At 38.3% G+C, this 26,136-nt stretch overlaps 1 protein-coding gene across 4 annotated transcripts; it reads left to right on the top strand.

The window, feature by feature from the left end:
- The first annotated feature begins 609 nt into the window (after nucleotides 1–609).
- On the top strand, nucleotides 610–24,116 carry LOC111875682 (Bardet-Biedl syndrome 4 protein). Of its 4 annotated transcripts, none has more exons than XM_023872105.2 (11): nucleotides 610–1,060; nucleotides 2,619–2,761; nucleotides 4,161–4,273; nucleotides 4,823–4,917; nucleotides 5,994–6,156; nucleotides 7,881–8,034; nucleotides 8,735–8,857; nucleotides 9,799–9,970; nucleotides 12,434–12,630; nucleotides 13,424–13,593; nucleotides 24,019–24,116. In XM_023872105.2, the coding sequence occupies exons 1-10, from the start codon at nucleotides 973–975 to the stop codon at nucleotides 13,589–13,591; spliced, it is 1,416 nt and encodes a 471-aa protein (XP_023727873.1). In that variant the 5' UTR covers nucleotides 610–972; the 3' UTR covers nucleotides 13,592–13,593; nucleotides 24,019–24,116. The 4 variants fall into 4 exon arrangements, with proteins under 4 accessions (XP_023727873.1, XP_023727875.1, XP_023727872.1 ...); XM_023872107.2 differs by lacking the exon at nucleotides 24,019–24,116 and adding an exon at nucleotides 21,498–21,586; XM_023872104.2 differs by lacking the exon at nucleotides 24,019–24,116 and adding an exon at nucleotides 15,266–16,353.
- The last annotated feature ends 2,020 nt before the right edge of the window (nucleotides 24,117–26,136 follow it).

The following is a 26,136-nucleotide window of genomic DNA, read 5'->3' as shown; positions in this document are numbered from 1 at the left end:
AAATTAATGTAATGAACGAATCATATCGTGATATTACTTTATGATTAATAATCTAATTTACTTATGAATAAATATTATTGCGAAAACGGTTGGTTGTACTGCTAGTCAGTGAACTCTTTGAGGTGGTTAGTACATACTTATTAATGTAACTGAGCCCTACTTGAGGAACGGTCAATTCTGCAGCTACTGCAGAATTTCCCAGCGTTTTATGGAACCTGAAGGCTCATTGCCGTGTTCACAAGAGCCCTCCACTAGTCCCTATCCCGAGCCAGATCAGTCCATCTATGCCTTGGTCTTACCAGTGGTCTCTTTCTTTCTGGCTTTCCCACAAATACTCCATATACATTCCTCGCCTCCCCCATTCATGCTACATTCCCTGCCAATCTCATTCTCCTTGACTTGTTCAGTCTAATTATACCCTTCATTGAAACCGATGTGAGAACCTACGAACTACGGGTTATTTCCTAGACCAGCACAAACAGCACGTTGTGCCGGACGACGCGGTGTTACATCTCGGCACGCTTCTGGGTGTAGTTCATTCCATCATATAAAGTTCATTCAGGTTTGAGCGCAATCGAATAATATGGTATGCGTTCGATATTTTTCGGTCTGTCATAGTATTCGAGTTACGGCAAACATATCGCGGAAAATGACAATAATGAATAGTTCAGTCTGCTGGAGTATGATATTCACATTTCTAGTTCGGAGAAAACCCGATGTTTCGGAGGAACATATCGCATCCATTTTCAGGGTCAAAGAGGAAGCAAAGCAAGAAACGGCGTAGTATACCCTCACCAAATAGGATCATTCGACTTTCTACTGTGACGTTCACTGGAATTTTTTCTAGTTTTCCAATAAGCGGATAGTTTGCAACAGTCGAACCCTTCGACAATGATTCGATTGTTCCCGTTACTACCTTCATTCCGCGAATTGTGCAAATAGAAGAGGGTGTTCTCAAGAACGTGTTTCAAAATGAATGCGGTAGAAGTTCATGCGTCTGTGGCAAACGGTATTCCACAGTCAGCTCACATATCCAGGACAGTGACGCGAATGAAGAAAGGTGTTTTAACACGTTTTAAATATACCTTATCATTAGGGTTATAATACCAGAAAAAAACTTAAACCTTGAGAAAATCTCGCGCAGGGTAGTATTAAGTGCATATACTTCAAGCAAATTTTCGTACTTGTGTTCATTTTGTACGATGTTTGCCTGAAGGCTTGGTGTATATCGTTCGGCCGGTCCGGCTGTAGGGCAGCACATTGGTAGTATCAAGTTCCGCATTTATACTCTTGGCTTAGTCAACAGGGTAGTAGCCTTTACACATTAAAATTTCTCTTCAGTATTGCCTCTGTAAAACATTCAACAGCTGCCATGAAGCTACCTTATGCGTTGCACACTTGTTTTCTAATTCCAAGGCCCCGCTAATTTATTAAACATTCAGTCATTCATCCTATTCCTGAGTCAAAAGTGCACGTGAGGGTTACACAATGAAATGAGTGCTATTCCTATTTGAAAATTAAGGTGAAAATTATGGTATAAAATTTAGGATGTTACAATTCCAAACAGAAGTAAATTTCAAACATTCATACAATTGTTAATAATTTTAGATAGACAGGCTCACTGTTGAACAAAAAGAAACTTCATAGGAATGCCATTGCCCGCTGAAGAGAAATTGGATGAAATCAATGCTAGGCTTGAACATTCCCTTTTTGAAAATGCTTTAGACTTCTTGCACAGGAATCAAGTTTCAAGTTTGCCCTGTTGTAAGGAAGGAACTTCACTGCATGAATGTGAACGTATTATGGAGATGCACGAGAATGGATGATTTATGGGATTATGCTGGGAGTCTAATCATGTGTAGAGAAACTTGATATGAGGAGTGTGTCTGTCTCTTCCAGTGGACCGACTGGATGATTTGTGGTAGGTTCTCTCATCATGTCTCCCCACTGGTCTCTTCTATTGAGATTATTCACCTTAACAGCGTTAAATTAAGAGTAAAAATATGAAGTAAATAATATTAAATGAGTAAAGAAGCAGGGTGGTCAAATACGACTGTGTAGGCGCCTTTAAAGATGTATGCTTAGTTTGCAGATGATATCTGCACACTGTTCAGTTGTTTGCAGTACATTGTAAGTTGAGTAGAACTGCTAAGTGGCAGGTGAGAGCAACAGCAGAGACGGCAATATTTTTGATGTCCGCACTTATCTGTCATCTGGGAGCAAGGGATTTTAAATCCCTCAGTATTACATGGCTGGCAGCTGGATTTTAACTTGAGTAATAATATTAGAAAACTTCCATCCAAGGCCAGTAATGGTTAATAGATAATGTTATTATATTAGTCATATCTTGAAACTTAATAAATTTTATGTAAATACTATACAAAGACATGAGATATGTATTTCATTGATGCTTATATCTTTCATTCAGGAAATTTTTCTCCCAGTTGAATTGTGACATGAACCCCAAAATCTCTTAGACACATAAGTAATGTGCGACTTAAAATGAGTGAAAGTGAATGAAATTTATAGAACTTGCTAGTGTCTGTATAATTGATAACACAGAGTTTAATCAAAATTTGCCATGCAGCCACATAACCACTCATTTTCCTGTAATTTAGTTCCAGAGTTACCTGTTCTGGAAAATCGAAATTGGCTAATTCACCTTCATTATTCAAGGAAGGAATTTGGTATTTGTAAAATTCTGCTGCAGGAAGAATTGGAGAAGAGCAATGGGATGTGTGAATATGCAAATTATGTCCAGGTTAGTAACTAAAAGTTATATTGTCGTTCAAGTTTAAATGTTAATGAGGTCTGTTAGAGGTCAGTTGCATTGAGTTCATCTTATTCTGAAGTTATGGTTTCAAAGTCTTGTCAGGAATTAAATATTACTGTGTTGTATTTTTATATTTTAATCTGTTCACATGTTTTGGTGGCTGCAGAACAACATCCCATTTGAGTCACTTTTGTGTTACATGTTATTGTTTTATAATTTTGATCATTTTTTACATTGTACATTAATATAAATCTTTTAACTGTCTTAATGACAAAAGTATGTATGTAGTTTCTGTATTTGCGTATTTTAATCTATTAGCTTGGGACAAAATCCATATCCACTGGTCAGCTGTACCATAAGGATCAACGGAATGTATAAATGTAAATAAATAAATAAATAACAAACTCCGTGGTTTTAGTCCGCAAGCGAACTATACCAATCAAGCGACTGCCGCTTGTTGGCAAAGTTAGTGCTAGCTTAAGCGGATAGAGGGTGTTGCGTGGTCAGCACAACGATTCCCCATGGTCATTAATTTTGATTTTCTAGACTGGAGCCGCTATTTCCTTGTAATAGCTCCTGAATTATCATCACAAGGTTGAGTGGACCTCATTCCAGACCCACTACTTCTCAGAAAATCTGGTAACTCCGGAAATCGAACCCAGGCCCCTGGATCTGTAGCCAGGGACTCTGACCACTAGGCCACAGAGGGGGTCTCAAAAAGAAGTAATATGCCAAGTTGTTAACAATATGGTTACCACCTGCATTAGTTAAATTGGAATCATCTTTTTGGTTAGCATAATAACCTAAAGTAAAACAACTGCAGTGATTTGTTACAGGGGTTGAGTAGTCTAGATTGTCTGTGACTCAGACAGAACAAGTGGCCGTTTGTTATTTATTTATTTATGATTTATTTAATGATGCCATCATTATCTTAGAATATAGACCATTGTGTGGTAGGATGATAAATTAATTAGTGAATTGGACAAGGTATGGAAGGAAGTGGTCATGGCTTAATTAGAGGTATTGCCCCAGCATTTGCCTGGATGGATTGAAGAGAACCATGACAAATTTCATTCATTATAGTTAGCGTTCTGGCAGGGATTCAAACTGAGTTTTCCTGAATGAATCAGCATGCTTGGTTAGGCTATTTGCTGCATGGTAGGAAGTATTATTATGTGGTAAGGGTTAAATGAATCACTGTAGTCAGCCTTCAAAACTTGCGTCATTTGCCTTCTCTTGCAGCTTTTGCAGTTGAATTTATTTTTTTCTTTTGTGTGTGTTTCTGGTGGCTGTTTCATTTTAGCCATATTTTATTTTGTTTCTGAAAGTATAAGACCAAAATCTTATACCTTAAGTTGTAGATACATTTCCTCATTTTATCTTGCAGGGTCTCATTTTGCGACATGAAGGGAAGATTCAGGAATCTCTTGAATATTTTCAGACATGTCACAGTCTCAATCCAAGAAACGTAAATAATATCAAAGAAGTGGCCCGTTCCCTGTAAGTATAAAATATTTGGGTATCTCACTGACACCTTAAGTCATTTAATCTGGAGTACTATTGCTACACTGAGGATGGTAACGTTGTGGTCATGGCAGCTTAGCTGGTATCTTAGCACCTGCTAAATATTTCTTCCTTACAGTTTCTTTGCATATGTTTCATTTTTTTATATTTCTCATTGTAATTCCAAGGTGACACAGTAAGACCCAGTTTCAAACATTTAGTGTTCATTTTTGTTACCTTGTCTGTAATCTTGATCTCGTGACAAATTAATGTATGTGGCTTTATGTACTCATGTTTTTGGATAATGCAAAAACGATTCATGTAAACTTTATAAGAACGACTGTCATACACATGAATTTGCGGTGTATACAAATTGTTAAATAACATGCATTTGATCAACCAATCAGTTTCATTAACTTAAGAGCATATATTACTGAGTGATAGACCGAAAAGAAAGGCGTAATGAGCTGTAAGGCTTTATTTGTTTCATGCTTCATTACTCTCCTATTTCTGGCAGAATTTTTAATGCAGTTGTATATCTTCCAGTTATCTCCTTGGACGACATAGATTGGCCATAGAAGCATACCTGGAAGCAGAGACTGTATCTAGCAAACCAGACTGGGATATTTATCATAACTTGGGTATGGTTCAGATTTATACTTTTGCCTAATTTTTGCTGTGTACTAATGAAAGTGTATGAGATCACTGCATAAAAAGATGTTAGGTCTGAACTGAAGCTAATTCCACAGAGACTCTTGCTTGGGAAGCTAATAGTCACTCAGCTAGTCAAGGCTGAAACTGAAAGGTTTGTTACCACATGCACAAGAAATGTCTAATGTGTGATTTCTGTGGTAAATTTCCATAACTTAAAGCCCTTGGGTAATGATGCCTATCCAGTTATATTTTGTTCTTCCACTTTCTAACAGGTTCCTCATCCCAGTTTTGTATGTGTTTAAAATTTCTCCAGAGTTCCACATGTTTAGAGTATAATGTATTCTTTGATTTAACTATGTTAAGAATATGAGGAGTATTGTGTGAATCGCTAAGTAACTTGTAGTAAATGTAAAAAAGAAACTGAATTTTAAGCTCCATGCAATAAGAGCATGAGAGTAAAGTTTCACATTCTTGAATCTTGGCACTAGATGAAGGTGACTGACCAGCTTGACACTTTGAGTGGTTCACCCTGAGAAACAGAGTTCATGGTAACCATTGGATAGGAGGTTTGGTGGATCCCAGAGGTTGTCAGGACATGGTGACAATTAGCAGAATCCCTTGCTCTTCCAGGAATTCTGCCTTACATATTCACCTTGTAGCCAGTTGATTTTATGACTGAGCTGCCAAGCCTCATTACTTTTTCCAGCACAATACCATGTAAGAAACTGAGGTTTTGATAGTGGTGACAATGAAGATTGCCGTCTTCTGGGAAATGACACCATGTGGTCCGGCAGATTGTTGCCAGTGCTTCAGAAGGATGCGGTGCTGCCATCCACAGAGTAGTCTGCCCTGAAGATTGGACAGCATGTTCCTCCAGAATGTTGGTAATGATCTGCCGGATTATGCAGTGTCACAGTTCAGAGAACAGTAGTCGTAATATTGAATGGAGTTTGGAAACTTCTTGTGAATCTGTTTGTATGATTACCTTGTCACATTTCGAGAACAGTAGTCGTAATATTGAATGGAGTTTGGAAACGTCATGTGAAATACCTTGTGCTTGCAGGGACATGCTTGTTTCATGTTGGTGAGCATACAAAAGCCAAAGCATACTTAATGACAGCCATTGAACTGAGTCATCAGGAGGGCTCATATGTGGAGTTGGCCAAGATTCTTCTTCTTGAAAATGACATCCAAGGAGCCATTGGGATTTTTAATGCTGCTCTAGAGTAAGTCCTAATGGTGAAATGTAATTTTTAATGGGTTGGGCATGTCTGGGTTTTAATAATGAAATTCCTTTTTTTCTGAGTAATGTCTCTAGTGTGAGGAGGAAAAATGTATGTGGAAGAAATCTTACATGGTTTTATCTATAGTCATGCTCTTATCAGCCTTCCTGAGCAGTGGTGAAGGAGGTGGGAGCTCAGATGAGACAGACTTCATTATCTCCAAAGTAAGATGATGTTGGAGATGATGGGAATCATAGGTTACCAAGTCATCAAATTAATCAAAGCCACTAGATTCTAAAGGGTTATGATGGTGGTGTGTGACACTCAGAATTACTGTTTTTTTGGACTCTATCCATTGTCCAGTATTCCAAAGAATGCCAAAGAACACAGTGTTTTAGAAAGTGGATCTATTTCTGTCTTCAGGTGAGGGGGTGGGAGATGCTAACCCTAATCACTCAACCCCAATGCAGTGATGGACTGAATAATGGACACCCAATAGTCCCAAGTAGTCTGAGCCTGTTATTCCTTTTCACATTCACAAACGTTTGCTTTGACAGAGGTGAGGGAAGGGGAAAGTGGTGATAAATCTGAATTTTGTCTCAAACTGTACCTTTTGCATGGAAGTCAGCACCTTCTCAGTGACTATAATGGCATGTGATTGAGTGACTATAGATGGGGTTTGGATTGGTAATCACATTTATTGAACTCTTAAACAACTCATCACTACAGATAACTATGAAAATCTCACTGAGTTACACACTCCAAAGGTCACTGTAACTACAGCAAACATAAAGTCTTCTCAGTCTTCACTAGCTGTTGCTTGGTAGTTGCTTCAATGGTGGATGTTCCTCTTTCTCTGGTTTCCTGAACTGTCCCTGGCCTCAGCTACCAGCTCCTCCCTTCTCACAGCTGCAGCTCTCAACTGACTACCATAACTCAACTACTAGTCCCAGTTATATAGCCCGTGGCATGAACTGCATAGAAAACATCTCTGTCATTATTGCATATTCTCTCATTGCTGGGAAAATGTGTCCACAGAGCTGTTCCCTAGCAATGGATTTTGTACTGTCACTTGTTTATGCAGCTGTTACTTGGCGAATTGTCTACATGTTACAGTAAATATTCAACTGCTTTTAACTTTGTACTTAATGACCATTGTAACTTTAGCAGTCTATTTTATGATTTCTGTTAACTTTAAGTATCCTGTTTGTGCTCTCTGATGTTTGAAAACGTTGTTAATTGAGACAAGAGTTACTTTAATTTTGAAGAATACTTTCTTTTGGGATGGTATACCTTGCCGTCAGGTAGAAGTTTGTTAATGTTTTGAAGGAATGTACTTCCTCCATCTCCAGGACTGAAGAGTAAGAAACAAGTAGCAAGCAGCAAGTGGAGTTCACTCTGCTAGTCATTGTCATCTGGATAATTAGGCAGATGTCTAATAAAAAACTTTGTGGATATCATCTGTTAGTGAACTATACTGATCGAGCGATCGCCACTTGTCAACGAAGTTAGTGCTGTCTAATAGGGAACTGAAGTTTTATCATGCTCTAATATTTATGCATGTTGGTAGGTCTGCTCTTTGATCCTGAAAGTGGAGGCAATATGTTTGTCCAAAACATTGACAGACTTCTTCCAGACTGTAGAGTGTAACATCCCATAAGAAAGCGGTCTTCATAGCCATCTCCCTTAGAACTTGAAATCTCTCTGACTTTAACTTTGTTTATCAGATGGTATCCAGACAGCTGTGAGCTTGCAACATCATTGGGACTGGTGTACATGAAGACTGGACAGTACCAACGTGCATTTGAGAAACTGGGCTCTGCTCTCGCGCATGACCCAATGTGTACTAAGGCCTTATTGGCTGCTGGTTCTATGATGCAGGTATGCAAGAACTATGAGGTGGTTCTGTGGGTTATTAGTAGCCCTATATGAAATGTGAATTATTTACTTTCAGAGAAAACATTTGTCTGTGTGAACTGTGGGGCATTGTGGAGGAACCTTTTACAGCTTATTTCAAGATACAATCCTAAATTTATTTGGAGAAAGAAAAGAAAATCATGAAACCTCTCAGTTGTGACAGTTCCCAGACTGATATTCAGTCCAGGTATCTGTTGATTGCATGTCAGAGTTAATGCTTGAGCAAACTTGCTTGGTGTTTCTCAGAGTGGAATTCATGGGACCCACACAATGATACAGACATATCTTAAATTTTCATTCTTCTAGCTCTTGATAGTAAATAATTTAATGTTATAAAAACTGAAGGTTTGTTACTGTTTTGATTAATATCTGGTATATGAGCTTGAAAGAGTTCACATAATTGCAACTTGTCTGCATAAGAACAGTTGCAAAGAATATCCTGCCATCTGTGCCATTACATCTCAGTGAGCTCTCTCTATGAGGCTTCCTTATGAAATTTTTATATGCTTGGGCATTATTTGTCAGCAATTCAAAATATTTGGTCACTTCACCATAAATAGCTGATAACTGCATTTTACAAGTGTTGACCAAGAAGCTTATCACCAGGGCTTACTATTGCTCATAGATCTAGTTCTGTGTGATTATATTTTCCTTGTACTTTCAGAATCACAAGGATTTTGATGTTGCTCTCTCCAAGTATAAAATCGCTGCACAGTTTTTGCCTGAGTCTATTCCCCTCTGGAATAATATTGGAATGTGCTTCTTTGAAAAGAAGAAATATGTGGCAGTAAGTCTTCTTCGTAATGACAGCATGATAGTAACATAATATTCGCATTTAAGTGTTTGCACAAATTAAAGACATGGCCGTTTTATGCCTCTCATTCAGTATGCAATTTATTAGCAGTTGCAATTTAAATTATGCATTTTCAAAGAAGTTTCTGTCACAGTCAAAACCCAAATTCAGGAATGGCTGTTCTCCAGAATTTCAGGCTTTGGCTGGATATTTATGACAATTCATTTATCATGTGTGTGAAAGTATGAAACAGGATCTGTGGATTTAATAATATATGACTTAATGAAACTCAGTGTTAAAACTTGTAATATTTTTGTAAAAGTACTACATTTAAATTACAAAAATAATTACTGAAGGTCAATTTCTGTCATATGATAATTAAAACAGTTGTTTAATGAGTTTTATAATAAAGTGGAATTTCCATTTGTTCCTTGATTTAAGGCTGTGTCTCATTTAACATTCAGGTTAGTGATTCAAAAACAGTAATCTCAATGCTGAATTTCCCCCATTCAAGATTTTCTTCATTTCTATCTTCAAATCCACTGTTCCCCAAAGAAACCGTAAATGGAGGTTTCAGTGTAGTTGATGACCTTTTTTAATATTTGATGTATATAATATATTCCATAGACTGGCAGAAGATAATTTAATCTTAATTTCATGCCTATCATTGGGCCCCAGAATGATGTTTACTGCTTACTGTCTGTTGAAATTGCTGTGTGTTTAGTTATGAACACTTAGGCCATTGATATATATCATATCCAGGGTAGATCTTTGTTCTTGTTTGCTGAAATCTCTTTATTTGTTAATGTCATCCCTCTCTCTGAGGTCTGTCACAATTGCTGTAGAAGCTGTTAGTTTACTAGAGCTGCTACACTTAGTTTCATTTTTCATGTTTCTAACTGTTTGTAATGTTGTAATATATGTTGTATTCACAGGCCATCAGTTGCCTTAAAAGAGCGAACTATTTATCTCCGTTTGACTGGAAGACTTTGTACAACTTGGGGCTGGTTCACCTCACAACAAAACAGTATGCATCTGCTTTTCATTACCTCTCAGCAGCAATCAACTTGAATCCTACATGTGCAAAAACCTTCATGTTACTGGCTTGTAAGTCTTGAGTCTTTATTCAGAAAGTGAAGTTTGATTGCCATGACACTGTATACACAAATACAGAGGACTCTCTTACAATATGAGGTTGTTCTTAATGAAGGATTTTCTGGGGATGGTAGATTGTGAAATTGGATCTCTAAAGAAGGGAAACATGTTAAGAAAATGGAAAACTGGGCACTTCTATGCAATTTGATAACAATTTTGAAGAATGTTACAGCATATAAAATACTTTACTATTGAATGATTTTACTTTTATGTGGGATGCTTTTTGATTAATGATATCTGTTAGTATTAAAGTATATTTATGCCATCACAGAGTGACAGTTTGTGTTATTCAGTTCAGCATATTTTAATAGAGACATAAGGAATGAATATAATATAAAAGTCAATTAAGACATGCTAAACTTATCTTTCTCAAATAAAATAAAAATAAAAAAAAAAGTAATATATGTATTTAAAAGTTTCAAATCATTATCTCTTCATCATTATTGCAATACGTGGATTTTTAATTTCTTCATGTTTTATGGTGGTGAGTGTTCAGATTGTAATATTGTGGGTTGTGACACTGTGTAATGGATACATCAGTGGGTACCAACATTTCAGAGGAAAGTATTGGCTCCATGTTCACAATCAAAGTGAAGGTGGATGCACCATGTTCCTCCAGAACATTGGCATCCATTTGCAGGCTACACAGCATCACATCCCAGAAGACTACAATCTGTGCAATTATTAAGAAGAGTTCTTTCTTCTGGGATGTAACGTCATGTATTCCATTGAAAGTCAACTGACATTCTGGTGGAACTTGAAACCTCCGTCTTCAGGGTCAACATGTTCCTCCAGAATGCCAGTTGACTTCTAACAGACTACACGGCATTATATCCCAGAAGATAGAACTCTTCATAACCATGGCTGTGAGAACCTCAAATCCTACATGTACAAGGGCTATTTGGTGAGTAACCTCAGTTCATTTTGGGCTACTAATGTAGAAGGGGGAAGCTCACACATGTGAGATAGTGTCATGTGACTCATTGCTTTGTAAACCATCCCATAACTGGCCACCTAGTATCATTCTTGTCTCTGTAGAGTGAGTTATGAAGTCTCCTGTGATTGATAATCCTGCCAGCTGTGAAATTCATGCTGTTATCTACTTTCTTCATGCTAAAAATGAGTGCTACATAAATGCGTCATTAATTATGTGCAATTTACAGCCAAAAATATTATGTCAAAGATGGGCAGGTGATAAAGTGTGAAATGGTCGGCCATCTGTAATAGTGATGATCTTGTTGAAAGTGCTGATAAAAAAAATCTGTGGAAGACAGCGCTTTACAATTTTAGAACTTTTGTATGAATTTCCACAAATTTCACATACTGTTCTCTATGAGATTATCACAGTTAGGCTAGTCTGTCAGAAGTTTTATACAGATGAGTTCCAAAAATGCTCACAGGTGCACACAAAATGCAAAGAGTGACTTTGGCTTTTTTACAGTGATACCACACAGATGGTGATGAATTTTTCAATCCCATATGGGTAACAGTTGATGGAACCTTTTCTGAATGTTGAAACCATAGAGCAATCAAAGCAGTGGATGTACACACATTCACCAAACAAGCCAAAGAAGTTGAAATAAACACCGTTTGCCAGAAAGCTGATGGCAGCTGTTTTCTGGAACAGGAAAAGTGTGTTAATGGTGGAATTCAGGCAGCAAGGGACCACAGTAATGCCAGAAGTCTAATGCAAAACACTAAAAATACTGAGTATGGCCATTCAGAACAAAAGGTGTGGAATGCTGTCATCCAGTGTAGTGCTCCTTCATGACTATGTGCGCTCGCATACAGCTGTTCGCACATGAGCACTTCTGGGGCATTTCAGCTGGGAGTTGTTTGACCACCCTCCTTATAGCACTAATCTCGCTGCGAGCGACTACCACCTGTTTACCAACCTGAAGAGCTAATTGGGATCACACTTCAACAATAATGAGGAGCTGGTGGAAGGTGTCTAAATGTGGGTGACACAAGTGGCAGATATCTTTGGCACAGGCATACAAAAACCTATTGCCCGATATGAGAATTGCCTTCAATTTCAGGAGTGACTACATTGATAAGTAGCTTAAGTATGTATATATTTTTTATACATAATACTTTTTTTTCCTCATTGGTTATTTTGTTAACAGCACATTGGAGATTACTTTCCAAATAGTCCTTATGCAAGTATTGATTATTGAAACAGTAATAAATCTGATTGAAATTTCCTCTTTACTGAAAGTTTTATCAGTAGAGTTTAATTTTATGCATAACTGCTGGATTTGTGTTCTTTGTACATTTACAGGCGTAGTAAGTTCATCTAATCCAGATATTCCCTGAAATTATCCATGTGAAATCATTATAGAACACTATATTTTTGTAAGTGCTGCAGATGTAATGTCTTGGTGTCTTATCCTAACAAGTGTTTCTTTTTACCAGTGGCATTAAAGAACCTTGGAGATCCTGATAATGCTCGTCATGCATTTGAACAGGCATCAAAACTTGATCCAGTTGATGCAGCTGTGGCATTGAATTATGGAGTACTCTTGAGTTCGGTTGGAGAAAGAGAGAAGGCGTCAATTCAGTTGAGGAGGTTCCAGGAGCTTGCAGAAGGAGGTTCAGGACTTGATCAAGAGGTACAGGATATGGTCACATAGTGACCATTCATGTTTAAAAACATACTTATGAAAAGGATGGTTTGAGGTTCACTTATCTATACTGAGGTTAGCAAAGCTCCAGTTCAGAGTTAAAGATTTATATGAAAAATAAGGTTGTAATATTGTGTTGTCTGGTGAGGCCTGTTGTACACCTCAGAGATCATGACAGATGGATAGGAAATTTTCATAGAATGATGATTGGCTGCTAGATTGTTACTGACATTTATAGGAATATGCTGTCTCCTTCATCACTCTTCTAACTTGAAGATGGAGGCATCAAGCTGATTTGAAATGTCAGTAAAAATCTGCCAGACTACATGGTCTCACATTCCAGAAGGCACTAATCTTCATAGTCACTGCCATGCAGAGCTCAGTCTTGGATTCAAATGAGTTAATTCCAGATATGGAACTTGTGTGTAAACAATCATTGTTTTAGAATGTTCACTTCATCTATTGATAAACTTCTAATCTTCATGCTCATTTGGAAATAAATACACATTTTTTAAAATATATGATAGAGTACATTACCAAAATTCTGGTACTTTTCTTGGATAATATATCTGGCACTCAGTATGTTAAAATTCTTTAATTTGAAATGAGTTCATGGGGCAATCAGTTAGGATTCAGTATTTTGGAGACTGTTTCTGTCTCCGAAACTTTGGATATGAAAGTCATTTTGACATGGCTGATTGCCAGAGAAGACTTTATTTCTATTAATTTGCTGTGAAAGTTTGAATTCTTATCATTTGGTTTTGTTGTACTATATGTTCAGTTATTAGAGACAGCACAAACCCTGAGCTTCAGTTTGACAAGGGTGAACAAAGCTGACTTGGATGTGAATGCTGATGAAAGGAGCAAGAAGGACATGACAGATGATGCTGATAAGTCGAGGAATGCCGATCAAGTGGTCACATCAGAGATGGATCCTGATGAAGTCTGAAGGTTAATATGAATAAAATACAATACAATACAATTCTACACAGTACTTCACCTACTTACTCTTGGGCAATATGTTCTTATAAGAATCTTGGCCTCCTTTACAGGAGGTGCCCAATCTTCCGTCATCTGGCATCCATCATCTGTTTCTCATTGTAACTGTTCTTTGAGGTGAGGCTGTTAAGCCTTATATCCAGCCTCCTAGCCTGGAGGACTAGGGTCTGCATTTTTTTCTGGTCTCTACCTTTTGACCTGTAACTGTACCAGGAACTATCTTCTTCTGCTAGTATAGCTGTCCAGGTGATGAGGTCACAAAAAGCTCCCCACCATGTTAATATACATAGTAGTTCATGGGAGGGAATATAATGAATGTTAATGCTATCCATCAACATTGTCAAGAAGATTGTTGATAGCCAGATCCTCTTTTCATTAATAGAGTACATTTTTAATGCTGTTTTAATTTCTTGTATTCTGATACTATCAGACCATTTAATGTAGGTGCCCATTGAGCACTGGTTTAATTTGGTAAGCTTTGGAGGCCTCTAATTAACATCTCTGAGATCTTGATTAGAAATTCTTTAATAATAACATTTATCATTAATTTTGCATATTCACATCATCATCATCATCAGTAATCTGTCAAGACGACAGGTCCACAGTCTCTTTCAAAACAATTCCTCCACTTAATGCGATCTAGAGCTTTCTCCTTCAAATGACAGTATCCTCTTCTGTCCCCAAGGTCATCCAGCATCTTCTTACGTCTTCTTCCTCGTCTTCTTGTCACTTCTATCCGCCCATCTATCTTTCCTTCGATAGCTTCCTTTAGAAGGCAGTTTCTGCGTAAAACATGACCAATCCCATTAGCCTTCCGTTTTCTTATTTCATGTAGGATATTCCTCTGCTCACTGACTCTAACTAACACTTCTTCATTTCTCACATAATCGGTCCAACTGATCTTCTCCATTCCATATTCACATAGTGTAAAGAAAATACCATGTTCTTGGAAAAGGTTTTACGTGGTTGGAATAAGTTCCTGCTCCTCACATGACGTCCAAAGATATGGTTACTGGAATTATCTGTCCGTACATGTCTTTGAGAACGCTCCTTTAGCTCCTGAACGTTTTAGGAGATTTTTGTCATATCAGTATTTGTAAGTATTTACAACATACACAAGTGCACTGTTATTTAGTTGCTTATAGAGAGTATTAGCTTAAGTAGACTACACTGAGCAAATTCACACAGCAGTAACACTTCTTACATGTTTTTGGGAGGTGTCTGGTTAGAGTCTTGGCTGGCACACCGACTATCCTGACTGAAAGTTTTGTGCTTTACTAATTCTGACCAAGTGAATGCCAGAATTGTGCCTTGAAATAGGCTTCATTACTTCCGCCTACATCCCTTCCAATTCATTGTTCATTACTCGTCCTACCATTCAGTGTTGTGTAGCTGGAGATACTGCCAGTGTTTGCAAAATAAATCAAAAGCAGCTGTTTAACACTGGCATTCTGTTACATATGATAAAACCATTATGAATGCAATTTAATAGAAGTGCTGTGATTCCCATATGAAGTGTCTGCTAGAGTTTTCAGTTTATAAACAATTTTCGGTTTCAGGACTTAGAGCACGTGTTTCACATTGCTTCATTAGATGATATTAATTTTACTATTTTAATCTTCAGGATGCCCTATTATTAACCAAGCTTAGTCTGAAAAAAACTCCTCTGGGGCAGACTGCAAGGAAAACACCACCTCCAGCAGTTGGACACATTGTTTTCTATGCAGTTCATGTCATCAAGAGAAAGTAGATAATTACTTTTTTACAGAACACCTTGTTTTGTATAACAATACAAATTAGAACCATAAATCCCTTCTACTTTAAATGCATCCTTCTGGTATTTTCCCAGCATCTCCACTTACATTTATGCATCAGCATAAGCAGTAATATATGAAGGGTTTGATAGACTTCACAGTTTGAAAATGAGTTCTAGATTGAGATCTTAAAGCATTTGATTGTGTGATGCCTAATTATACTGATATGAATTTTGGTGTTAGATTTGAGGTTCTCATAATAGTGACTATGAAGATCACTGTCTTCTGGATTGTGACACCATGTAGCCTGGTAAGTAGTTACCATAATACATTGCATTGCATCCTGGAAGACAGTAATCTTAATGAATTTTTGGTATTTTCATCTTGCCATAAATAAATTTGTTCAGAAAGAATACAGTTTTCTCATAATCGCATATGTTACATCTGTACCATACCTCCTGTTAAGTATGTCCTTGTTATGATGCTTCTGCAAGACCATTATGCCTTACACTCAAGTATCAGTATAATCAGTTATTGGAAGGAGTTTCTAATTCAACCTGTTTAGTGTTGAATATTTTTTAGCGTGTTCGATGCTTTATGCTGAGCTTTTTACAAGAATGAAAAAGTCACAAAATAAATCTGCACCTAGGCTGACCTAGTGGTATCACTTGGCCTTATATTTGGGAGGTGCTCAACTTGAATCTTAGTTGGGACACCAACTGCTCAGATAGAGGTTTCTTGTGGTTTCCCTCAGTCACTCCAGGCTAGTGCCATGATTGAGCTGTGGTCACTCCCTTCTAAATCCTTTTCAATGCAGCGTTCAAAATCATCCTGTCATGTGACATTATATAGTGTGAATACTGACAACATTCTTAAATAACCAGGGGGCACACGGTAGCATAGTTGGTTGAGGCACTATGCTAGAAGCTGGAAGGTTGTGGGTTTGAGTCCCAATGAGGTGGATTTTTTAATTGACCTAATCCTTCCAGCCACGCTATGGCCCTGTGGTTGACTCAGCCTCTAACAGAAATGAGTAGCAGGAATCTTCCTGGGGGGTAAAGGGCGACCGACGTGTAAGGCTGACAACCTTACTGCCTTCTGTGAGCTGATTGTCTAGATAATGTGGGACCCTCAACATCCCACAACCCTATGGGCCTCCATGGCCTGTTACAGGGATAGCTTTTATTGTTAAATAACCAATTTAAAAAGCACTATAAGGGGGGAAAGAAGTAGCACATATAAGTTCAGTGTCAGTAGTGGAAGCAATACTGATAACATGGCTATATATATGCTCAGAAATGTTAATGATTATACCATCAGATTTATCGGTGTATTATTGTATAGGATTTCTACTGTTGCACAGGTAGTTTTATGTATGGCCATTACTTTGCTTGTTTAGCTTTTTAAAAATGTTATCTTTTGCTCAAAATTGGTGGCATGTAAGAACCAGTTTTCTTTGTGCACACTGCTCCCTGCTATGCTCTCTGACTGACCCACACACACTGCGTGAGAGATGAGTTTGTGAGAGTGGACAAGTTTTCAGCACAGCTGAAACTGAACAGCCATCTTGAAGTAACAGGACAGTAATGTAACATTCTAGTCATATGTTTTGTAATTTTATGTAACTGTGCATTTCTTATTATGTTGTATCAGTTACATAAAGTAAAGGATCTTGTACAAAATGTCACAATAAAAACTAAAGTACTGTACTTGTAAATGGGTAAAATGAGGAGGTCTTGAATAATATGCTAAATACCACTTCAAAATCCCATAAATGGAAGAACAACATGGAATCCTTTCCTTTCACATTGGGAAGGTGAGTTTCAAAGCCTCCATATCTCCTTTTTCTTGTTACTCTTGAAGAAAGTAATTCACAGGAGTACCATTTATAATAAAAGGGATTGATAGAAACAGATGGGAGAAAATTCTGTGTGAAGGAAAATCTTATTAAGACAAACAGCAATGTACATAAGAAATGTATTTGTTATAATGAAATCTAGTGGATGTATGTAACAGAGCTTCAAAATACTTTCATGATTAGGGTACTTTAATTTGAAGAGAGAAAGAAGATGGATATTTGAAGAAATTTCATGGACTGGATTCAATGAGAAGGTAATCCTCACTCAGCTGGTCAAGAAATTATCTGTCCTTTACGGAACCCGGGATTCCACACTGAATGTATATAAGCCCACCACTTGACCAGATACTGAGCCGGGTGAAGTGAGTCTGTACCTGGGTATTAAAGTCCCTGACCCAAGCACATAACTGTAAGAAGAGGGAAAAAGTAGTGCATTTCAATTCTATTCTGGACATTTGATACAGCTGTGGTTATGCCTGGTTACCACATAGATCTAAAGGCATATCAATGGGCAGTCCTGTGGTGATACACATCATATTTCATGACATTACTCAAAAGAAATATTGTGGGCAAAAATGGGTTAAAATGTATTTATAAAGTTGCAAGTTTAACTCATGCTTTATGAGAGTGTAGAATTTGAGCATCTTAGAGCAGAGACTGAGGATGTGTTAGATCATGTTGAGGTGAATATTTTGATTTAGAATACTGATTCTTCAACTATTTAATGATGCTTTTCAGGTGACCATGTTATAATATTAAATGGCAGGATGAGTGTGGAGTTATGAGTTGGAAAGGACATTATCATTGCCTGTTTATGACATCCTGACATTTGTTTGAAAGAACAGAGGATAACTACAAAATGGCATTCACAGTAGATTATGGAGTCCTGCGTAGTCAGGATTGTTGGTATCTGGGTTGAGATTCGAACCAAGAACTTCTGGTTACTAGGCAGGACTGTGGTTTGTTGTGGACTTATGAAAGATGATGTAATGGGGTAATGGAAGAAACTACACAACAAGGAACTTCTTAGTTAAGTTTTCATCTAGTATATGATGTTGAAAGCAAGAAAGTCAGTGGATGGTACACAAAGGAGTGGTTGGAGTAATGTTGACAGGAATGCCTATAGAAAAGACCAGTTGCAGATTGAATGATGTCAGAACGCATTTCAGTGAAATAGGTTAGTGAAGATTTGATGTAGCTTCGGGGTAATGTCAAATGTATGGTTTTTGTGTTGACAGAATTTATTGAGGGACTGATTAGTTCTAAACTACAAAGGGAATATCTTGGACATTGAAATAGGATGAAAGTTTCTTTTTCTTTTTATTGTTTGCATCACATGTCAAATATTCCCTGTGTGATAATTAGTTTATGGTGAGTTACTGTCAGAGGTGCCCGACTCATTTTCATTGTTTACTCTCTGTGGTGTGATTAATGAGAATCAGAAATTGTCTTGAACAGCCAGGTTCGTCCCCAGGCATTATTCCTGCTTCTGTAATTGTGCGGAGACATTAAACATGATTTCTTCCCTTAATTGAATGAATACACTATCATTTGCCTGTTCATGCTATGAGCCAGTCTCAAGTGGGCAATGAGAACCATCGGAAGTCGTCATTTACTCTGATTACCTCAGCTACACTAGTGAGAAGGGAAGTGGAACCCACGCAGAATTCAACTTGATTAGTAAATGAATTCTTGCATGCTTTTACTTTCATACAGCATCATGAGTTGGGGTAGCTCAGTCAGTAATGTTACAGTCATCCTGCTGGAAGACCGACTTTTATATGTGAGTCCTTAACACTCAATATATCGGAGTACATAGCATGGAATGGTAGGACAACTGGTAAACAATGAATTGGAAAGGATATAGAAGGAAGCTGTTATTTCATAATTGAGGTACTAGCTCAACATACCTACGTCTAGGTAGAGTGAGGAGAACCAACAAAACCCTGTCAGGACAGTCTGTGCCCTGGCCGAGATTCGAACCCAGCACCCTTCGAATAGAAATCAAGTGGTACCGCTTCAGGGAATTTGCTTGGTGACCAGGCTTTGGGCCCCAGAGGGCGCAAGGATTTTTTCCTGTGCCTCCAAGTTCAGACCAGCTCAAGGTTTCACCCAGCCTCCTTTTATTCAATGGAATATTAAGTCTATACTTCTAGATAAATGAAGCTGATTCGCCTACTTATGGTGCCGAGCTCCACCTCAGCACCTCATACACGTGTTCGTAGTATAATGCTTAGGCATAAATATGACTTTACCTTTATGTTCACCACATACTATTACACTGTGTTACACTTATGCTTATAGGTTAAAAATTAAGACATTTTTGGAGGTAAATTTTATTACATTGCTTGCAGCCCACAGCCTCAGATCCTGCCTCCCTTAAGAAAAATGTTAATGTTATCCTACCATATATGTCTGGGTCTCTGAAGTGGCCTTTTTTAAAGCACATAGATGATGTAACGACTTATTGAACTTGAGGTAGTGCTGAATTTGTTGTTTATATGATTGTGTAGCGTCTACTTTATCAATTTTGAAGTTATAATAATTTTGTAGTGTAATACAGTTATTCACTTTTTGGAAATTGACCATCCTGGTTTTATTTAAAAACAACGATTCGGAGACTAGGACTCCGTTCTCGGGTATAAAGCCTACTAAGTTGGGCCCGGAGATAGGGACTAGCTCTATCGACTGGGCCTAACTGAACTGGCTTTTTACCTGAGGACGGAGTCCAGTCTCCGAACTGTTGTTTTTAAATAGAAAAATATCAGGACATGGTTAATGTTCAAGAAGCCAATCGCAGTAATATAGCGTTATCACAAACTTGTAGATCTTACTCAATGGTCTGGTCTGTTACCAGTCACTTTCACAACTAAGTGAGTGGCAGCGGTGACCGAAGAGACCAGAACGTTTACAAGTATGTGTATTTGCTGGCTTAGAATTGGAAGATTGTTGAGTGATTTGGTGAATTAGGAAGGATTATGACGAAGGCGATCGTCGCCTGATATAAGGTCCTATCTCCGTGCTTGCCCCGAGAGACTGGAGAACCATAAAAATCAGGCTAGGTTACCAGTCATCTGGCCGAGATTCGAACCCATACCTGCTAATTGCAATGCAAATAATCTTCTGTGGTTCAACAAAGCGTTCAACTATTTGTTGCGTTCATAGTTTATTTAGCAACACCGTTCAAATTCCAGGAGTTGTATAGCGTCAGATGATATGATCGTAATTGGTCGGCAGGTAAGGATTTAGAAGGAGGCGGTCATTACCTATTTGAAGGAACTTTCTTGGCATTAGTTTAGAGAGGTTGAGGAAAACCGTGTCGGGATAAACGTTAACTCTGCCAAGATTCGAAAGGTGTTCGTCCCAAGTACATGCCTAAACTGTGACCTCTGTACCAGCCTAATAGGTCTAAAGCGTTCAGACATCGTCTGTTATCATGACTGTGATTGGTAAATTTGTACCTGTGCTTAACTAATTAAGCACTACGCCATGAAGGCGTATGGGGGAGTGGATGTATAGGTCCACAGACTGTGATTGGTAGGTCTAACTAAAAGAGGTACGGTTTCCTCTAATCTGTTAAAAGATTCCCATTGATTTTCCTACAAAGCCGAACCTCCGAAGCGTTATATTGTCTTATAGCGTGAGCTTATACTGGAACTGTTGAGGGACGAGACGAAATAGGACGAAATTTAATAATTACATACTAAACCATGTGCGTCCGCATCCCACAAAGCATCAGAGTATTCAGATTAAAACGAACAGTCTTTCATGTGGAACACTTAGATTATTTAAAAGCACGCTTGAAGCTACATTTATATGACTCAATTAAAGAGAATGTTATGCGTTCTTTGTGCTGCGTGCCCCAGCTAAACGAATACAAGGAACATAATGTCTATTTCTCCCTCCACATATTTAATCTCGATAACCGCTGGACGTGTTTTGATGAAATTTTATTATTTCACAGATCATTACAGAAGAGTTATAGCGCCATTTTCATTGTAATAAAGACCTGCAACATTGAAGTGTACCTACATAATGGAGTGTTGTTACAAAATACGTATTTTCATGTGTCATTGACCCCGTACGGCAAATCCTATCAGAGGTTGTCATATTTGTATTATAATTTGCCGTTATTTGATTTTTATTTGGCAGAACCTTTATTTATTTTGTTGATTTCCAGTTCAGAGCTAACATTCATCCCGAAAATCAACTTAAAATATACTTTATGAATATTTCATTTGCAGTCGTTTCGTCAAGAATGATAACATCGGTGACGTCGCGTATTACTGGTCGGATCCAGTTCTGCTCTCAACTCTTTGGACCGAGAGTTTGCATAGTTATTCATTGTCTCTCTGGAAGAATGTCAGTGCAATGTGTTAAATGGCCCACAGCTTTTAAATTTTCCATTAAAAACCATCTGTCAATCCATCCGTCCCTCTATCATCCTACTTTGCATAACCCTCTTTTAGCTAGTCATTCAGTACACGTGGTCGCTCTATGTACCACATGCTTTGAGATTAAAGAAAATTATTTTTCCTCCGACAGAGTGTATTTATATGTTTCGTATGAATTTCAGAATAAACAGATTATTTCCCTAAAATGTATTAATGTAAGAGTTTTTGTACTAGAGGTGCAATGTGTTTTCTGTAGAGTTGGAAATTAATTTTAAAATATTAGTTAAATGAATGCCATGCTTCAGAGAGTTAATTACAGACTCTTCTAATCACCAAGATAATTTTTTGACAGAGAGCGTTAGGCGCTTAGCAGATCACAGTGGCCGCTCGGTCTAAGGTATGAACCGTCCTTGCCCGCTCGAACACTGGGATTGTGGGTTCGAATACCACTCGAGACATGGATGGCTGTGTGCGTTTATTCTGTGTTTTTGTTGTTCTATAGCGGCCTTGCGACGGGCTGATCCCCCGTCTAAGGAGTCGAATATTCATAAGATTAAGAAACAGAAAACGCGGCCAAGATTCAAAGGGCTGTAGAGCCAGAGAGAGAGAGATAGTTAGGCACTTTCTTCGCCGTTTGAAAGAGTTCTGTATGGATCCGAAGTATTATTTCTGCCTGTCTTCCAGTTGGCTTATTCTGTATCCAGATTTCCCGAAATTTGAAACTGAAACACGAAACTCAAAAGTTAAAGTAAGTTTGATCTTTTGCTTAATGAAGCACCACGCTATGTGACGTTTGTGTGAATGGAGATAAAGCTCCGCGTATTCTTAACCTCGTTACTACATGAAAGTGAGTGGTAAACTCCACACTTCCGCTGCTTTACCCCCGGGGAACCAGTCCCCTGGTGCCTATTGAAGAGAAAACTTGACGGAACTAAGATGCATCTCGAATGGTATGGAAAGTAGACAGACATCTGCCCCTTCCTAGAATCGAGCAACGAATTCCCGCTCGTCCAATCCATGGCGGAGGTACTGGACTGTGCGAATAAAAATGAAACACAAAATTTAATTTGCTTTTTCGAGGATGAAATTCTTAACGTTTTTGTTGAGTTCTTTTATATTATTAAGTTTCATTCATCGTTTCACATTACTTCTTATCCTGTTAACAAGAAGCCTTACAGAAAATTCAGCACGATACTTTCCTAGAAAGTACTAAAACCACAGTGCACAGTGCGCTCCATTAGATAAATTACAGCTTTAAAGCACGGGTCTTTTAAAAAGAGCGCGAAGTGGATAGGACAGTAGTACAGATGAAAGCAGCTTTTTGCTGCCAAAGGCCGTCCCTTGTAATTACACTTTTTGTTAATTCAGCTGAAGTTAACTACCGAAATTATGAATACCTAAGGCCAGTGGTTCGCAAACTATGGGCGAGGGGCCTAACGCGACCCATTCGCGAATGAATTGACTTACTTACTTACTCATGGAGCTGAGCCTTTCTGGAGGAGCCGCCAATTCTGCAGCTGCTCAAGAATTCCTTAGCATTTTATGGAACCCGAAGGTTCATTACCATGCTCACAAGAGCCCTCCACTGGTCCCTGTTCTGAGCCAGATCAATCCAATCCATCCCATTCTATCTCTCTAATTGACTAAGCCAAGAAAAATATATAATCAAGTTTTCGTAGAATGAAGTAAATTCAGTAAGTTTCGTTTAGGAATTAATTCATTAGTCATAACTTTGAAACCAAATGACTTTGTGAAACTTGGACCGACATCAGTCTGCTGAAGACGGTGGAGAATATGAAGGAAATTCCCCGGTATCAGGGAACCCTTTGAAACTGCGAAGTCTTCTGGGACTAGAACAAACATTAGCGTCAGCGGCCTCCGTAGTCTAGGGATAACGCTCCCACCTTGTGACTCAAGGTACGCGGGTTCAAACCCGGCGGAGGTCGTGGAATTTTTAAGGGCTTTACGGTACATAAAAGAACCTCATGTCTCAAGGGGACCTCTGAGCCAAATTCAGGACATTTCCCGCCCAACAGTAGCCTCTAACGCTTCTGGTAGATGGGGGAAGCATCGAGATACCGCTGAGCCAGTAGAGGCCGAACTCTCTGGCTAAGTCGGGACTGATGGCACGCATCAGTACCGGTAGGGTATAGAGACTGGTAGAATATCATAGGGGGACGCACAATGGACCAATATCTTGTCTAAGTGCATGGGGAAACCCACCCTCTCCATTAACAACAACAACAACAACAACATTAGCGTCACTCAGTAAAGAGGTATATATTAAAAAGGACTTGATGAGAAGTAATTTTAATGTAGAATGTAAAGCAACAGAGCAGCCACACTAATTGTAATTTAAACTTTTTGGCAGGATTCGGTAACGACTGGCTACGGGCTGGATTTCCGAGGGATCGGATTTCGAGTCTTTGTAGGGCAAAGAATTTTCTCCACGTCGTCGAAACCGGCTCTGGGACCCACCCAGCCTCCTTTCCAGTGGATACCGAGGGCTCTTTTCCACGGGTGTAAAGCTGACCTCTCACCTCCAACTACTGCCGAGGTCAAGAAAACATGGATCTATACATCCATTCCCCCACACGTCTTCATGGCGTAGTGCTTATCAGTTAAGCACAGGGACAACTTTATCGAGTTTGAAGCACAATATTCAGGTAAGTTTCATTTAAAATTTCAGCTCTCGTCTCACACAAAACACACCCAGCCTTCATTACAACACCTGAAGATGGCCATCTGTGGCCGAAACATGTTGTGTTGGGTGTTAAATGGTGAATAAAATAATTTTTGCATTGTAGACGGACTGAATACATAGACATTTGATTAAAGATTTGCAACAGGATGCTGAAATATAGAAAGACCTGTTAGGTAATGTCCTTTAGGGAAATAATCGCTGTTTAGTGCAAGAATCATACGAAACACGTACAGTACATGCACAGTGTGGTCAAATTACCGAGTCGCTTTAATGTTAAAGCAGGCCGGAGCTACATACAGTAACCACTGAACTATAAAGGGTTAGCTGTTAGATCACAGTAGTTACGTACATATCTGAGATATGATGTAGCGATGGATTGTTAAGATGTCTGTAAATTTTGCATTTCACATTGTTTTTGTGTGTTTTTAAAATTCATAGATGACAACGGTTCAGTCATTTCAGATTCTGCCTCACACATATTAGTTATTAGAAAGTTATGGCTAACTTAATTGATCAGTGGCCTTGAGAAGCTGATGGTCATTAAAATTGTCAAGAAGTTCCCCTCATTTCATGGAACCCGAGAGGTTCATGTCCATGAGAAACTGACAGTGAACCCTATATACTACACCCCATACAGCCTGCTTATTTAAGATCAATTTTATTATTATCCACCAATGTATGGCTACGTATTCCAAGTTGTCGCTAATCTAAAATTCTATATTCATTTTGCATCTCCACAATACATGATTTGTATGTCCAGCTGATTTCATCTTACATTGTTTGGTCACCCTAGTATAATACGTATATATAGAAGAGCAAATATTTTCAGGTTCCTCTTTACGCAGTTTTATCAAGCCTTCTGCTAAGTGCTCCTTGTTAGATACAGCTGCTCTCCCCTGTACTCTGTCCTAAAACACATCTTATTGGACACGTATGTTAAGCATTTGTAATGGTAGAGATTGCCCGCAGACGAAGATCACTAATTTCTTTAATCAGTCATAATTCCAATCGGTCTCTCTGTACAGGTTTAAGTTTTTAAAGAAAGATCACCATCTTCAATTTTATCTAAAATATTCTCAAATTTTCTTCAATTTCTTATGAGTCAAATTGGACTTCTGAATATTTCAGCGTGTCTTTTATTGCAGTTGCCACTAGTATAATTCTAAAATTAAACAATAAAATGAAGTGGAACTACTGATATGCTTTTCAGAGTGTGGTATTATGTACTGTGACATCGTATAGTCTTGTAAGCGGTTACTTACATTTCTTAGAAACATGCTGCTTCCATCTTCATGGCATAAATATCTAAGGTAAAGAATAGGTTGTGTTAGATAAGCAGATTTCCAGGAAGTTTGGTGTAGTCAGAAGGTTGGAAGGAGGGGAGGAAATGGGAGCCATGTTCGAGCCAATAAAACTTCAGAACTTTTACCAGTATACGTTCCTTTCATTAAAGCCTCTTCTGTTGCTGAATACTACGTCAGGTATTGATCCCGAACTGCAGGAATTGTAAATGGATTTGTACTATACGCTCGAGGCGTACTGATCTGTTGAGTGGCAGTAAGTACGCTGCGGCGAGGTATGCTACTTGCAGCAGCGGCCGCACTTACTTGATTAAAAGGAAACTGTATTCAACGTTCTAAAGCCTGCCTCCGCTCTTCTGTAACTTACAGATCAACGTCAAAATAGGCACAGATTTTTATTCCATTGGTTTTCGATTAGAAACTCAACATGGATGAGAACTATTCTATTTCAATGAAGCGTTTTGTTTTTTTGTCTTTATCCCAC

The sequence above is a fragment of the Cryptotermes secundus genome, unplaced genomic scaffold (genome assembly GCF_002891405.2).
Source record: "Cryptotermes secundus unplaced genomic scaffold, Csec_1.0 scaffold342, whole genome shotgun sequence".
Lineage (NCBI taxonomy): Eukaryota > Metazoa > Arthropoda > Insecta > Blattodea > Kalotermitidae > Cryptotermes > Cryptotermes secundus.
This window is presented reverse-complemented; position numbering and strand designations above follow the sequence as displayed.

Bases quoted from the DNA above. Each gene is read 5' to 3' on its own strand.
- LOC111875682 (XM_023872105.2), top strand. From the start codon at position 973: ATGAATGCGGTAGAAGTTCATGCGTCTGTGGCAAACGGTATTCCACAG. The intron at 4,274-4,822 runs GTAAGTATAAAA...TATATCTTCCAG, and splicing joins AAAGAAGTGGCCCGTTCCCT to TTATCTCCTTGGACGACATA. The intron at 8,858-9,798 runs GTAAGTCTTCTT...TTGTATTCACAG, and splicing joins AAAAGAAGAAATATGTGGCA to GCCATCAGTTGCCTTAAAAG.